Source organism: Coregonus lavaretus, assembly GCF_964263955.1.
Source record: "Coregonus lavaretus genome assembly, chromosome: 3".
In the NCBI taxonomy this organism is placed as follows: Eukaryota; Metazoa; Chordata; class Actinopteri; order Salmoniformes; family Salmonidae; genus Coregonus; species Coregonus lavaretus.
The window spans coordinates 15610984-15626870 of NC_139990.1; the positions used below are offsets into that span (position 1 = coordinate 15610984).

General features: G+C 40.6%; 1 protein-coding gene across 2 annotated transcripts in view; it reads left to right on the plus strand.

Moving 5' to 3' along the window:
- Positions 1-15887, plus strand: part of LOC311109315 (receptor-type tyrosine-protein phosphatase U-like) — a 100302-nt gene that overhangs the window by 37346 nt on the left and 47069 nt on the right. For both annotated transcript variants that reach the window (XM_084152150.1, XM_084152151.1), the window contains exons 13-15: positions 932-1004; positions 1290-1366; positions 15029-15065. In XM_084152150.1, the coding sequence (XP_084008276.1) occupies positions 932-1004; positions 1290-1366; positions 15029-15065 (187 nt within the window). The remainder of the gene's footprint in view (positions 1-931; positions 1005-1289; positions 1367-15028; positions 15066-15887) is intronic.

A 15887-nucleotide genomic window follows, 5' to 3' on the forward strand; every position in this document is an offset into this window, starting at 1 on the left:
CGGACTTAGCATTGGTATGCTGCGAATGCCATGAACGTGACATGACTTGGACGCTACCGCCGCCAACGCCACCGTGTTTCTTCGCAAACACGTCTGTCACACTCACTCAGTCATTCATTCTTTCTCTACTCTCTCTCTCTCTCTCTCTCTCTCTCTCTCTCTCTCTCTCTCTCTCTCTCTCTCTCTCTCTCTCTCTCTCTCTCATAACGTTGATTTAAATTCAATAGCTCGTATCGTGCTGGCAGATTGTGTAAATGGTGCCATAAACATCTGTCACAAATGTAGCACTTTAACACCAAGTTAAAGTGCTACATTATAAAGCACTTGGATTGCAGGCAGACCCACTCTCGATGCATAGGTAATGAGAGAGACTCAAGCTCGCCTATCTACCACCTTTTGTCCCCTCCTCCTCTTCTCCCCTTCTCTTCCTGTCCCCTCCTCTCCTCCCCTTGTCTTCCTCTCCTCATCCTCTCCTCTTTTCCTCCTCTTAATTCTTGGACGCCCTCCTCTTCCTTCCCGGCCTCCTCTCCTCTCTCCTTTCCTCTTCCTCCCCTTCTCTCCTCTCCTCTCCCCCTCAAGGCCAGATCCATCCCTCATAGCCTCTTCTTCTCCTCACCATTCTCTCAGAGATGTGTCATGACTAACAGAAATACAAGCGGTGAATATGATTGCAAAGTTACTTAGGGTAACAGTCTAAGTTGGGTAACTAAGCTAAGTAGTAAAACTAAGTAGAGTTTTGGTAGTAAAACTAAAAGGAGATTTGAATCTGATGACACATACAGTATATTCCTTGTGTCCTAGAGATATCTAACACTTTGGAAACCAAGCTAAGTATTTCAATGTGCTGTTGAAATCTGCTGATGACAGAATATCACCTGTATGCTAACAATATCTCACTGTCATGGTGACCACTTGTTCCTTCTCTTCTCAGAGCTTCTTTGATGGATGGGATGTCACCAAGAAGAAGGACAAGACTAAAGGGAGACATGACAGTTTGCTGGGGCGTAAGTTCTGTTTAGAACCTCGTTCTGGAATGGAGTGGTATGCCATATATGGAAGAACATTTGCAGGAAAGCTACTGTAACTTAACTTTGTTAAAATTAATGTACCAATTATAACATGTCCTCAAGTCAGTTGCTATTGACGACCACTACTTTAAAAAAGCTTTGTTTTGTTGAAAATCTTTGTTAGTTTCACATTAAAAGAGATTATACATTTCAAAAGACTTCCTGGTTAAATAAAGCTGACATTAAAGTCCCTCTCTCTTGTTGATGATCTCTCCGCTGTAGATGATCATCATCGAGTCAAGCTACACTCCCTCCTAGCAGACCCCAACTCTGACTATGGCAATGCCAACTACATAGACGTAAGTTACCCTCTCTCTCTCTCTCTCTCTCTCCATCTCTCCTGCTCAATTATCCCTCTCTCCTGCTCTTGCTCCCTCCCTCTTCTCTTTACATAGACGTAAGTTACCCGCTCTTTTTCCCTCTGTCTCGCCCTTTCTCTCTCTCTCTCTCTCTCTCTCTCTCTCTCTCTCTCTCTCTCTCTCTCTCTCTCTCTCTCTCGCTCTCTCTGTCCCCCCCGCTCCTCCTCCTCAATCTTTACTGTCTCTGCCCACAGTTGCTCCTTAAACTAAGACTCAGCCGTACGATCAGAGGCTGCACTTGTGAGCATCCACATAGCATCTGAGCATGTGCATGGGAGTTGGCTTTACTCTATTGCAATGTGATAGCTGTGTGACAACAACTGCTGCAGAGATTAGTCTCTAGCCTCACGCGGAAGACTGCCTGATATTCTAATGCTAACTTTGTATTGTTGAGTGTTACTTTAATTTGCGATCCCTCCCGTCAGAGCTGTGTGTCTGGCCCAGTGCTAGAGAAGTGCTGTAGGAGGATAGACTCTTGGGTAATATAATCTCTCCCAGCAGCTGTCTGTAGACTGGCCACAGGAAGGAGAGACTCTTGGGTAATGTAGTCTCTCCCAGTAACTGTATGTATGCTTGACACAAGAAGGAGACTCTTGGGCAATGTAGTCTATCCCAGCAGCAGTTTGTAGGCTGGCCACAGCTGGCAGGCTAGTCTACAGCAGTGGAGGCTGCTGAGGGGAGAATGGCTCATAATAATGGCTGGAACGGCGCGAATGGAAAGGCATCAAACACATGGAAACCATGTTTTTAATGTATTTGATACCATTCCATTTATTCCACTCCAGCCACTACCATGAGCCCATCCTCCCCAATTAAGGTGCCACCAACCTCCTGTGGTCTACAGTATCTAAGGATGTTTAGCCCACTGTTACAGTCTATAGGGACTCCAGTCAAAAGTGTGTGAGGATGTGACATCTAGAATCTGATCATAGTATTGTCCTGTCTCTCCCTGGGGGAGTTGTGTGTATGGCCCAGTGCAGGAGAAGTGAGAGACTCCCACCGTACTGTGTGTGTACAGGTAGTGTTGTAGAAACATTTTACTAGATAATCAACTCAACAATATCTCTCAAGACATCGGAGCCTGTGAATTTAAGAATTTAGACTTTATTGCATATAAAGCCGAGCCTTTCTCCATGGAGAAAGAACTGGCTCTCCTTGGCTCAAAGATCTCCTTTTATACAAATATAAGAGCATAGTCATCCTTACATACACAGTTGCTACCCTTAGGGTAATTGATTAACTTCTTCCATGGCCACGCCACCCTTATCTTTCAACGTCTAGATGTCACATGTTGTTTTTCTCCAAAAAGGCTATGTGAACTTTTCCATATGACCTCTTCCTCTTATCTCATTATATTGGTGGCAGACCCTTTCTCAAAAATAATACACATACATACATTAAGGCATGGTTACACACTGTATTGGCTATATTGCTTATTTAAACATACATCTGGATTATAGAATGTCAATCATGTTTACTATATTTTACTTTTGACATTTCCCAACATTTTGCCTTAACGATACATAATTTATTACTATATAATCCCCCCTTTGGGACTTTTAAGTCCCAACCAATAAAACAAAAGATACCATAAAATGAGTGTAAGCATGTGCATATACTTATTCTTAGCCTTGACATCTGTGGTTACATTTTATAAGAATATATATTCAGACCAATGTATCTTCCTCATTGTCTGACCCATCCTGATGAGGACCCAGAGCCCAGTCAGGTATTGGTTACAAGTCTTGAAGGTTTCCCTTTAAGCTAACCTCCAATTGTTGCTGTTGAGCTTTGTAACCATTGCTCCCCTTTTATTTTGTTATATTTCCAATATACGTGGTAATATCCTAACACATCAAAATATATAAGAAATAAATGCAACTTTGTTTTAACCATAATATCTAGGACATGTTAAAAATAGTGTAAACATCTTTAGCTTACATAACCTTTTTACCCCATATCACAAGTATTATAACAATCAAAATAATCAATATCCAAATCTAATCAAGTAATTGCCATGTCAACATCACTAAGCATTACTATTAATAAGTTATTCAGATCAGTCAGTCCACTTATAATTTATACTCATAATCAAATTAATTACCCAACACAACTTTAGAATGACAATTCTTAATTAGTCACCTTTGTTCCATCATTCAAAGTTAAAACTCTCACCTTGGCACGTATATTTATATTATACTAATTCTAGCATTAACTTCCTCATAACAAGAATTACATCAGATCAGTACCCTAATGCATTGTCCAAATTACTATAAATTTAGTAGTGTATAATACCTCCTTAATCAACATACTACCTCAACTAACACTCCCTTCCTCTACCGGCACTCAATCTTCTGGCGTCTTCATTATTCTTCATTATGTTGTTCATAGTTCATCTTGAATTGCCCATAACAATGTCCCAATTCCAATGTCACACCTGAACCACCACACCTCCACCATCATCCTGTTTTGTCCATGTGCAACCCAGTATACCCAAACTAGGAAGAACGTTCCCTTTGCATAGACCTCTTTCCTCACATTCTTGAAAGAAAAAACACAAAAGAGAAGGCATTTGATTGCTTTGATTTGATGCTGGATTCAGGTCTCCTGGCAGGGGTGGTTCCGACAAGAACGTCTTCAACGCCTTTGTTGTTCCTCTTCAGCCGAGTAGAGGATTTTTGGTTTTTATTGAGGTTTACACCGTTCTGAGCCAATTGATCTCTGCAATGCATTACGACACCATCCGTTGTAACCTCAGGAAAGGACAGATCATAACAGTTCAGTTGAGTTAATTTCCAATCCAAAACATCCCTAGTAACATCGTCTACATGACAAATCATTATGTTTCACATTCTCCCTTGAATTCTTCCCAAATTATATAACCCAATTGTTTTATTGTAACATTCCTATATTTTTCTCATACTCTATTTGACATTAATCTAGTGTTTCCCTTTCCTTGTTCCTATTCTAACACTTTCCCCTGGAAATCTAACACCAAATACTACATCAAATTGTTTATCTAAGTCTTGGACTGTTCTCCTTATGTCTATGATTCACCTGTCTCCTTCTTTCATTATCTTAAGGTCACACTACCCCATGTGACTTCCCCATACTCTTTGTGTTGGTTTCTCACACACCAATAATATTTTAACCCTTGTATTTTAATAGTGATCCCTTCCTGTATTTTTAGTTATGGTTCCTGCCTGTGCAAGAATATACATTCTAATCCTGTCTATATCCCTTCTATGTCTTGTTCTTCTGCTCTTTATTATTATTATTATCAGTACTCCATTCCCCTTATTCTCAGGTAACTAGTCAAGTGTAGAGAAATGAATGATAAGGATATCTGGTGCGTCTTGGAGATCTGGAATCTCTCAATCATCAGTTCCCTCACTCTGGTACAATGGTTAAGATGATACCCGATACTCCCCTCTATCCGTACCATCGTTGGTATAACCTGGACAACGATGTGTATGGTTACTTCAATTGATAACCTTCCCCCATCACTAGGGTCTCCGGATCAGCCAGAGTCCCTCTCAATCTATCGACATCGGTCTGTGAAAAGTGTCCTTCAATCAGCCTACCCATAGGGAAGCTCAGAGTTACTGCTGCAAAGACACAAGCACAGACACACACAAAAAACAACAATACTACCCAATGGCTGAGGTTGGAACACTCCTATAGTGAAACATTAATCTTAGTATCTGTCTCCACCAGTTTTACCATCATTAAGGCAGCCAACAACACCTGGTGCAGGCCCCTCCACATAGGGTCTTTCCAGCTCTTTCTTCTGTAGTCTTTTGTCATCACATAGTCTCCAGGGCACAGAAAATACTCAGATGATCCTACTCAGTTGGGCATAGTTATCTTCACCCATGAAAATAAAATATTAAGAACATTGTTAGGTTAGGTGAGACACAGTATGCTACTTATGTCCTCTCATCCGTCAAAAGAAGCCTTGAGATTATGAAGCACACCTGCTTCCAGCTTGTTGTAGTCCACCTCTACACCATGCCTCCTATCACAAAAACAAAAATGATTTAACCTAACCCATAACACATTATTACTACTTTCACATCCTTAATACACCTTGCATATTTCCCCACAAAACCATAATAAACCATTAAAACCTCTAATAAACCCAACTTCCCCCCTTGGACACCTGCATCACATCGTGATTCATGTGTACAAAAAACAAAACAAAACAATATTGCCTATCAAACCTAAAATAATAACTAACCTTAAAATGACAACCCTTGAGCATATCTTTACTTAACTGTATTCCATAACACTATTCAAGGAATACTTCTCCTTCAGGACTAACTCTCTCACTTCATCCTTGTCCTGTTTAGACTAATTTATATATAGGACTTTTCCAAATTATAAACTTCTTCACAATTATCCTTATTTTATCTAACCCCCTAATTCAGCATGCCTCTAGAATTCATAGTGCGGATTTCAGAGGTCATTGAAATCATTCAATGAATTGTTTCATCCTATAGTATACTACTTCTAACAACCATCAAAACCTTTCATAAATGTTGTAATTCCTTAGTACAGCTCTTTTCAAAATAAATCACACATATGTACTTATCCCTCAGTAAATAAAACCAAATGACATGTGTATGCCCCTTTAAGATATTTCACTTCCATCCTGTCAAAAAACAAAAAACAATTTAGAAATAAAAATCCTATACAACTAACATTTCATACTAAGTAGTTTGTTTGTGGTTATTTGAACACCATATAGTAAAACAATAAACAAACAAAAATGGCCAGGCCTTATTTATTTTTGTAACCATTATGACAACCTAAAAATAAAACTACTTAATTTGACTAACTAGTTCCACCCTAGCCTACAGACTTTTTCAACCTCCCAATAAAGACATCCCCATGTTCCTGGAAGAGAAAGTATACATGTTGTTAACATATAATCAACAATCCAAAGATAGTAATTACACACAAAACATCATACATATATCCCCAGTCCTATCTCATCAACAATCATGAACCCCAGCATCGATTTAAAATTGTTTGATACGTCGTGTCCTACTTTACCCCTAACCTAAAATTTTAGGAGACTCCCATCAATCCTTAAAAGAAAACTCCCATTTAGAAGACACTATATAATAACCCATTTTATTAATTTAAACGTCGCAAAGTGTTGCATTGATGTTTCCTTTTTTTTTCCTCCTAAAATATAAACTTATTGTTTCATAATCCAAAACCCATAAAAAGATGTCTACTTAATCCATCAAGTCAACAGCAACAACTACCTCCCCAGGTTCAATGTACTATAAACAATCTATCATTATCTGAAGTAATAAAACATCATCATAACTCACTGCTGTTTAAACAAACTATATAATGTCATAATAAAATGATCAATTATCAAATATCGTTCCTTATTCAACTATCGAGACATGTTCTTCATTAGTTAATCGTCTCCACACAGCAATACTACCTAATAACATATTCTCATTCTCCTAAATATAAATCAATAAAACATCCAATTCACCAATATGCAATTTCAATTACTATGTTATCCTATTCGACATGGATTGGTAGGACATCTTTCCTATACTGTTATCAACGAAACCAGTAATTCACATCAATAACATCAATGTAAAAGATTTGCTTTCTGTCCCCTACTGGATTCGAACCAAGGACCCTCTGCACACATTGACAACCTTCACCATAAAAGTACCATTACCCGTCGCTCCACCAGTGCCACACAAAGCATCTACTTCCAGTTCATAGAGCAAGTGACGTCACCCAACGAAAACCACACTAGCTTTCACCGCTAACTAGCTAGCAATCTCCTGCCAATAACATTTCACGACCTCCCACAAACCACGCAATCCCCGTACACCTAACGTAGCCCACAACGTCCAACATCCACAGACAAAAATGGAAATTATTCAATTTTTCCTAGCAGACCTAATAAACCACTTTCAAACAGCGTTCTGCCTCTATCATAGGGTTTAAAACCCCACTTAACAACATTAACCATCCTAAATTGCCATAGTAACGTCATATGTTTGGTTCAGTTGATCTATTACCATAAAAGACATTCACTTCTCCATGCGTAGTAAACTATATCCTATTTCTCCTGCAATCAACTAAAATCATAGCCACACAATTAAACCATCACTCCGCCATTACAGAATGAATTAACTATCCTTGCTATGTAAGCTACAAGTAACACCAAACACTTGCTATAGTTTACCTCATATATTGAAATCATCCATTTATCACAATCCAATTTATTTATAGACATATTCCACCATTGTCACTCGTTTAATTTAGCAAAACCTCATTCAATGACTAAAAATTACTACCACGTTGTCTCCTCTCCGTTAACATTTTAGTCATTTAGCAGATGCTCTCATTCCAAGCGACTCACAATTAGTGTGCTCATACATTATTATACTTATACTAGCCCCCCTTGGGAATCGAACACCCAACCCTGGCGTTGTAAGCACCGTGCTCTACCAACTGAGCTACCCGGGCCACAGATGAGCGTATAGTGCCCTCCGCTCATAATATTATAATTGTAGCCTATTGCATTACTTTTGTTTAAAATATACGTTTGTTTAGTCAACAAATCTAGAACCCACTATAAATGGGTGCTTATTCACTCAGCATAAAAGCAAAAGTTCCTTGCATCCCCTAGTTCACGTAATGAAAATACATTATGATTCTACAATTCACCAAATATTCGCATACACCACTGGTGACGCAAACCATAGAATGAAGTAATAACAATTAGAATTTTGTCAAATAGATGTTTTCCATCCAACTATTCAAAATTTCTTTAAATAACTATTTCAGCTCGATACAGTCAAACAAGTATGACTCTCTTTTTACCGGAAACTAATTCATGCTTTTAGTAAAATCTATTCACATCCCAACAATAACCAATAATATATGTATATTAATATTATTAAAATACCTTACTTTCATTCCAGTCTACCTAAACAATTCAAATTATGGCCAAATCTCTTATCCAAATTGCCAGTCCGCTATTCAAATGTAACTGTCCTTTCTGATTTAGACTATAGACACTCCTCCTTTCCCGTTGAATAAGTGAGTCCTTCAGTCTGAAAAGACGCAGGCTACTAGATCTTCCAATCTTATCCTGACTGTTCCTTCAATCTAAACAATCCCAACTATAGCTAAACTATACTTAGAAAACCTAGACTCTGTTCAGCGATGCAAAACCCATGCTTTATCGAAATGACAAGTTAATCCTTTTTTATTCCAATGATAATGGTCAGTAGTATTAGTATCTGGAACATACCACACTTTATCAGAAAATAGTTCTGAAGGACACAGTTCTCACACGCTCAACGTAATCAACTTAGCAGTCAACAAGTCAAACCCCACATTCATTGATTTGAAAACAGATCTAACAACCTAACCAAATGAATTATATATCTGCTTCTGAAATAATATATAGTTTATTATTATGCTTAATTCTACCACATGTCCTATGTACTCTCTCCCATTTCCACATCCACCTACGTTTTTGAACAAGTCAACACCTATAATTGTATTATTTTACGTAGTCAATTTATCATAATACTGCATTACCTCTAACGTTTCTAAATATATCGTCCGAAACATACTCTAACAGATGTATCAAAATACAATGCATAGACGTCATATGACCACACCAATAAACGTGACCTGTTCCTCCAACAGGATTTATTCTACCCCTCCTGGTAACGTGAATTTTCTACACTCAGTTGGTCAATGAATATCCACGCACCATTTATTCTTCTCTTTCCTAATGTGAGATTGGGCAAACCCTTTCTCCATCAGACAGAAGCTTCAAACAACCTCAAATAGATTTCCTTTCCTTACAGAAAGGCTATTTACTTGCAGGATTTCATATTATTCTCACTCACACAGATGAGTAGCCACTTGTGCCCAAATGAATCAGACAGTTGAATGACTCACAGCCACCAAAGTAAACCACTCATGAGCAGATGAGCAGACCTAGTCTTGGTTTACACTTTATCAAAAAGTTTGAGCCCCTGTGATTATTTAACCCGTTCACCTACTCAGGATGACCCAACTTTTTTACCTGTCCCACCCTACCTAATTTTGGCATCACCACACACAGGATGATGACCTGCCCGTTCAGTCCTCTGGAATTTTAGCTTTCCAAAGCGTTTATCCACAGGATTTATATTTATTAGCCCCCTAGGTCTTAAGCTTTCTCAAGACCTAATTTTGGCATCACCACACACAGGATGATGACCTGCCCGTTCAGTCCTCTGGAATTTTAGCTTTCCAAAGCGTTTATCCACAGGATTTATTGGCATCACCACACACAGGATGATGACCTACTTACCCGTACAGACCTCTAACAAAGAATTTATCATCAGAGCGGTATCCGTAAGTAATCTTGTCTGTTCAGGCCAATGGAATGCTAATCATAGCCCCAAAGCGGTATCCACAAGATTTCTATTTATACTACGCTTTGCTAAGCGACCTGTCAATTCTGCCCTAATTTTTCTGTTACACTTCCTCAACACAGAAAAAGAAGCGGTATTACCCAGGATTTCTGCCTACCTATGCAGTCCTCAAGACGATTAACGTCTAAAGCGGTATCTGCAGGACTTAACCTGTTATTGTCTGATCGCTCAACCAGCCGTACAACCACCCATGTCAAAATGACCCAGACAGAGCAATCAGCAAGATGAATCAACTGAATCAAATGAATCAAATGAATCAAATCAATTGAACAGACGGTTCAGACAAACAACAGCGACATGTATTCTTAAATTCAAAAGCTCCTAGTGTCTAACTTTCTGGTTCTTAAATTTGGAGAGACCTACTTGGTATTTCTTTAGATGTTGCCGAGTCCCGGATCGGACCACACAAACTTTATACTATTTTAGTAAGAACTTCTTACCTTTTTAAAAGCGGCCGCTTTTGTTTGTATGGTCCGTCCAAGCCGTTTCACAACTGCAAATACATACCGTCACTGATCCCTATCAAGTCCCTTCGTGGTCGCCAATTATGTTGTAGAAACATTTTACTAGATAATCAACTCAACAATATCTCTCAAGACATCGGAGCCTGTGAATTTAAGAATTTAGACTTTATTGCATATAAAGCCGAGCCTTTCTCCATGGAGAAAGAACTGGCTCTCCTTGGCTCAAAGATCTCCTTTTATACAAATATAAGAGCATAGTCATCCTTACATACACAGTTGCTACCCTTAGGGTAATTGATTAACTTCTTCCATGGCCACGCCACCCTTATCTTTCAACGTCTAGATGTCACATGTTGTTTTTCTCCAAAAAGGCTATGTGAACTTTTCCATATGACCTCTTCCTCTTATCTCATTATATTGGTGGCAGACCCTTTCTCAAAAATAATACACATACATACATTAAGGCATGGTTACACACTGTATTGGCTATATTGCTTATTTAAACATACATCTGGATTATAGAATGTCAATCATGTTTACTATATTTTACTTTTGACATTTCCCAACATTTTGCCTTAACGATACATAATTTATTACTATAGTAGACTGTCCCAACAGCCCTCTCTGGGCTTTTATTTTTATTTAACCTTTATTTAACTAGGCAAGTCAGTTAAGAAGAAATTCTTATTTACAATGACGGCCGGACGACGCTGGGCCAATTGTGCGCCGCCCTATGGGACTCCCAACCACGGCCGGTTGTGATACAGCCTGGAATCGAACCGGGGGTCTGTAGTGACGCCTCAAGCACTGAGATGCAGTGCCTTAGACCACTGCGCCACTCGGGCTTGCCTCCTTTGGCTGGCCAGTACACTGTGACAGTGAAGATATCCACTTAAAGAGGATTGTACTCTCAATCTGCCATTGTCCTGTCTCTGTATCCCTGGGGGTACCGGAATAGATTTGAGATAGGCATCGTCTCAGCAACACCACATATCCTATAAGATCCTTTAAGATCCTTTAAGATCCTATAAGCTAGGAGTGTCTGTGTCCTCTGCGACGGCCTCTCTTAAGTCGACTCCGAGTGGCGTCTCACTCTGTCTGTCTGATGATATCAAATGCCTGATCCTGTTCATCTGGCGTTCAGTTAGTTGTGATCTCAACTCTTCAGCTCCAGTGAGTCTCATCCAGGAAGCCTTAGCCAAGCCCAGTAGCAGTTCAAACCTCATCCCAGACACTTTCTCTCCCATTGCTGTGTCAAAGCTGTACAGCTAGTACTGTAGCTAGTGTTGTAGGGATATCCACTTTGTGTGCTTGAGCTAGGGCCAAGCAGTGAGTGTGAGTGTGTGTGAGTGTGAGTGTGTGTGTGTGTGTATGCGGAGGCGTTGCTGAATACACACGAAGTACAGGTCACGTAAAGGTGACGTTCACAAAAACCTATTTTAGCTATTATTTATCTTTGTTGAACACAGCCCATTCAGTGAAGTGCCCAATGAGAGCAGGAAAGAGCATACAGCATTCAACTGCATTCGTCTCCCTTGCTCAATGATTGATTGTTTCACCATTGTGTTGTTTAACAAAAGAAGATGTAAGTGAAAGTATGCAAGACAAATAAATTGAGAATGTAAGAAAAAGTAAAATGGGCAGAAAATAAAATGGTAAAATGGAAAGAAAATAAATGCTAAAATGGACAGAAAATAAAAGGTAAAATGAGCGCTGACTCAGCAGGTTGAGGTGGAGGTGAAGGAGAATGTGTTTGTGTTGGAGCTCATGGAGAGTGTTCCGCCCGTTCATCCCCTCTTGCCGTTTGTGAGCCCTCTGGTTCCATGCTCTGTTCACCCTCCGGTTCCATGCTCTGTTCACCCTCCTCTAGTTTTACTTGAAAGGTTAATTAGTATATGGACCCTGCGAGGACACCTGCGTCATTGTTAGGGCTGTCTACAGGACCCCTGACTAGCCTTCCCTCAGCTAACCCACCCCCAGGCGCCTAAATTATGAATGTGAGTAGGAGAAAGAGAGGAATGGAGAGGTGAAGATGAGGGGTGGAATTAAGGGTCCAGTGCCGTTCCGTCGTTCTTCAGAAAGGTTAAATGGAAAAGCAGCACCTTCTCTCGCTCTGATTTGGGTTAACCTAACTGTTTTCATGGATGGTGGCGCTTGGGTTTGACTAGATAGGAGGAGTGTTGCGTCGTAGTAAATGTGTAGCATGTTTTGTTCACTTAGTGTTCCATGACCACAACAACAACAGGAAGTTGAAGAAAAAAACGTTGGTTTCTACCTCTTTGCCAATGCAACAGTTTGTGAGGCGTGAGGGTATACACATTCTGTTTCTCCACAGGTAGCGTGAAACAACCTCTCTTTCTCCTTCTCTCTCTTTTCTTTCTCTCTCTCTCTCTCTCTCTCTCTCTCTCTCTCTCTCTCTCTCTCTCTCACCTCTGAGTTCTCTCCTATCCCCCTGTTCTTTCATCTCAATAATTAGCTTATTTGTCCTTGCTCCCTTCCTTATTTCTCTCTTTCTCCTTCCCTCTTTTCTCAACCTTTGGGACCTCTTAGATCCGGATAAACAGGGAAGTAAGTACTACTGCTTCTCTTCTCTTCTCTTTCTTTTCCATCAATCCTCCCGCTCACCTTGTGCCCTCTGCGTACCCCCTTATTCCTTCCACCTTTCCATCGCTCCACCACTTTCTAATCTCTCCGTCTCTGAGCCCCCCCAGCCCCAGGCACCAGCTGCTCCCCAGAGTTTAATTTAGCCAAACCTGCTCCGCTACACCATCTGCAGCCAGACTAGACTCACTTAGAGTAAGGGATTTGTATTAGGTTTGTCTGTCCCCCGTCACAGCAGAGATGACACAAAGCGTGTCTTATTGCAGGCAAGTCTGTCCCAATAGACAGTTAGAGCTTTAAATTACATATTACAACTATCCTCCATCAGAAATGGTACAAAGGAACCAATGGGAGGAGCACAGTCTAAGATTGCATCCTAAATGGAACCCGATTACCATTACAGTGCGCTACTTTTGGCCAGAGCCTCAAAGGTCTCAGTCTATTCCCTATATAGTTCCTTACTCTTGGCTAAAGCTCAGATATGCCCTGAAGGCAGTAGAGACCCCATGCAGAGAAAGCATGCAGGGCCAAAGCCAGGAAAGATACATACACGCTCAGCTCAGATCAGACACAGCGAAGGGCTACTAGAGCATGTTCACAGGCAACACTCTGCACGGCCAGACCCTGAACATAACATGTAAGACTGTTTTCAACCTGTTTTCTGCCCCTGTATCACATTCTGTTGGATGTTTCTCACACATATATTTTAATATAGTGTTTTGGCTAATCTTCAACCACATAGTGGGCTATCTATCTAGGTCAAACTAGATTGGTTTGAAGGGGTCCAACTTGCTGTGGAAGAAGAGAACATGTAAAGGGAGAGATTGCCAACGTCATCTTGGATTTCTTCTTGGCTTTCCATCTTGTGGCAACTTGCTTTCCATCCCATCATGTTACGACATTGTGATGTGATGGGTTTTGTCATGGTGTAAGTGTGGTGGAGAGCATGAGAGAATTTTTATTTGTATTTAATTTTTTTAATTCAGTTATTTTTCATCCATTTTGAATTTCACACTGCTTGATGTGATGCTGTCTGCTCGCTGTAGGCAGAGGGTGGTGGTTGCCTAGGTGACAGACAGACAGGAAGCACACACACACAGTGAAGCAGAGAGGATCATGGGAAGGATGGGAATGGGGGTCACTGCACTCTAGCATGGCAACGGTCATTCATCTCCCCTCCTCTCTGTGTGGCATGGCACTTATGGAATGGAATGAGCGGTGTGTGTGTGTGTGTGTGTGTGTGTGTGTTTGTGTGTGTATTCCCTTACAGCCAAGAGTGATGAGGGGACCATGCCCAGGGCTGGAGGATTTGTCTTGCTTTACATTCTCCTCTCTCTCTCTCATGCTCTCACACACGCACACGCACTCGCACACACACACACACACACACACACACACACACACACAGTGATAAGGGGACCATGCTCAGGGCTGGAGGATGGACACACACAGACCATGACTAGCAATCCCATCTGACAGTGTCCAGGATTGATCATAGCAGCAGTTATGTATCCCCCAGGAGAACAGACAATGGCAGATCAGTCAGTGTCAATCGGCTGAAATGAAAGCATTATAATTTCCCTTTTGAAGGAACCTTTTGTACTTTATTATTGCTCTATACCTGAACAGTTAATGGCAAAATGCTGCCTGAACAAAGAAAAAAGTTAATTGGTAGGAGGAAGCTGCCCATTGAGAAAATGACGGTCCCTCTCTCTAGATAATTATGGCCGCTCTAGAGAAATCTCCTTAACTACCTGTTATCCAACAGTCCAACCTTTACAATATGAAAACATTATAATATGAAAACCACTTGGTATTATATCTAGGTAGACGATGAATACAATGCAAGCTCCACTACATATACTGTACGGTGTCATTCAATACCACATCAGAAATAAGAGAGGAGAGGAGACTGAGGGAGGGGGATGGTGGTGGTTCTGTATAGTGACTCTAGGGACTGGTGTTTAAACTGTGCTACTCTGATGTTCAACTCTCTCTCTTTCTTTCTCTCTCTTTCTTTCTTCCTTCCTCAACATCTCTTTCTTTCACAGGGGTACCAGCGATCAAACCACTTCATAGCCACCCAAGGTGAGTGCCCTTGGAATACTTTTTCAGAAATCAAAAAATTGTAATATACCGTATTTACTGTGTGTATGTGTGTGCATGCGCAGCCAAGCCTCCCAGTTGTTGATATTAAAATAATTATTTGAATTATTAATGTGTAAACACACTGGCTGGGGCTCCATCATGTTGTGTGTCTGGGTAGAACTTTATTCTCTACCACCCAAACACCACCTTTCAGCTTTCTCTCTCTCTCTCTCTCTCTCTCTCTCTCTCTCTCTCTCTCTCTCTCTCTCTCTCTCTCTCTCTCTCACTCTCTCTCTCTCTCTCTCTCTCTCTCTCTCTCTCTCTCTCTCTCTCTCTCTCTCTCTCTCTCTCTCTCTCTCTCTCTCTCTCTCTCTCTCTCTCTCTCTCTCTCTCTCTCTCTCTCTCTCTCTCTCTTATATATATAGTTTGGGGTCACTTAGAAATGTCCTTGTTTTGAAACGGCTGATCTACATAGGCATACAGAGGCCCATTATCAGCAAGCATCAGTCCTGTGTTCCAATGGCACGTTGTGTTTGCTAATCCAAGTTGATCATTTTAAAAGGCTAATTGATCATTAGGAAACCCTTTTGCAATTATGTTAGCACAGCTGAAAACTGTTGTGCTGATTAAAGAAGCAATAAAACTGGCATTCTTGAGACTAGTTGAGTTTCTGGAGCATCAGCAACTGTGGGCTCGAGTACAGGCTCAAAATGGCCAGAAACAAATAACTTTCTTCTGAAACTCGTCAGTCTATTCTTGTTCTGCGAAATGAAGGCTATTCCATGCGAGAAATTGCCAAGAAACTGAAGATCTCGTACAACG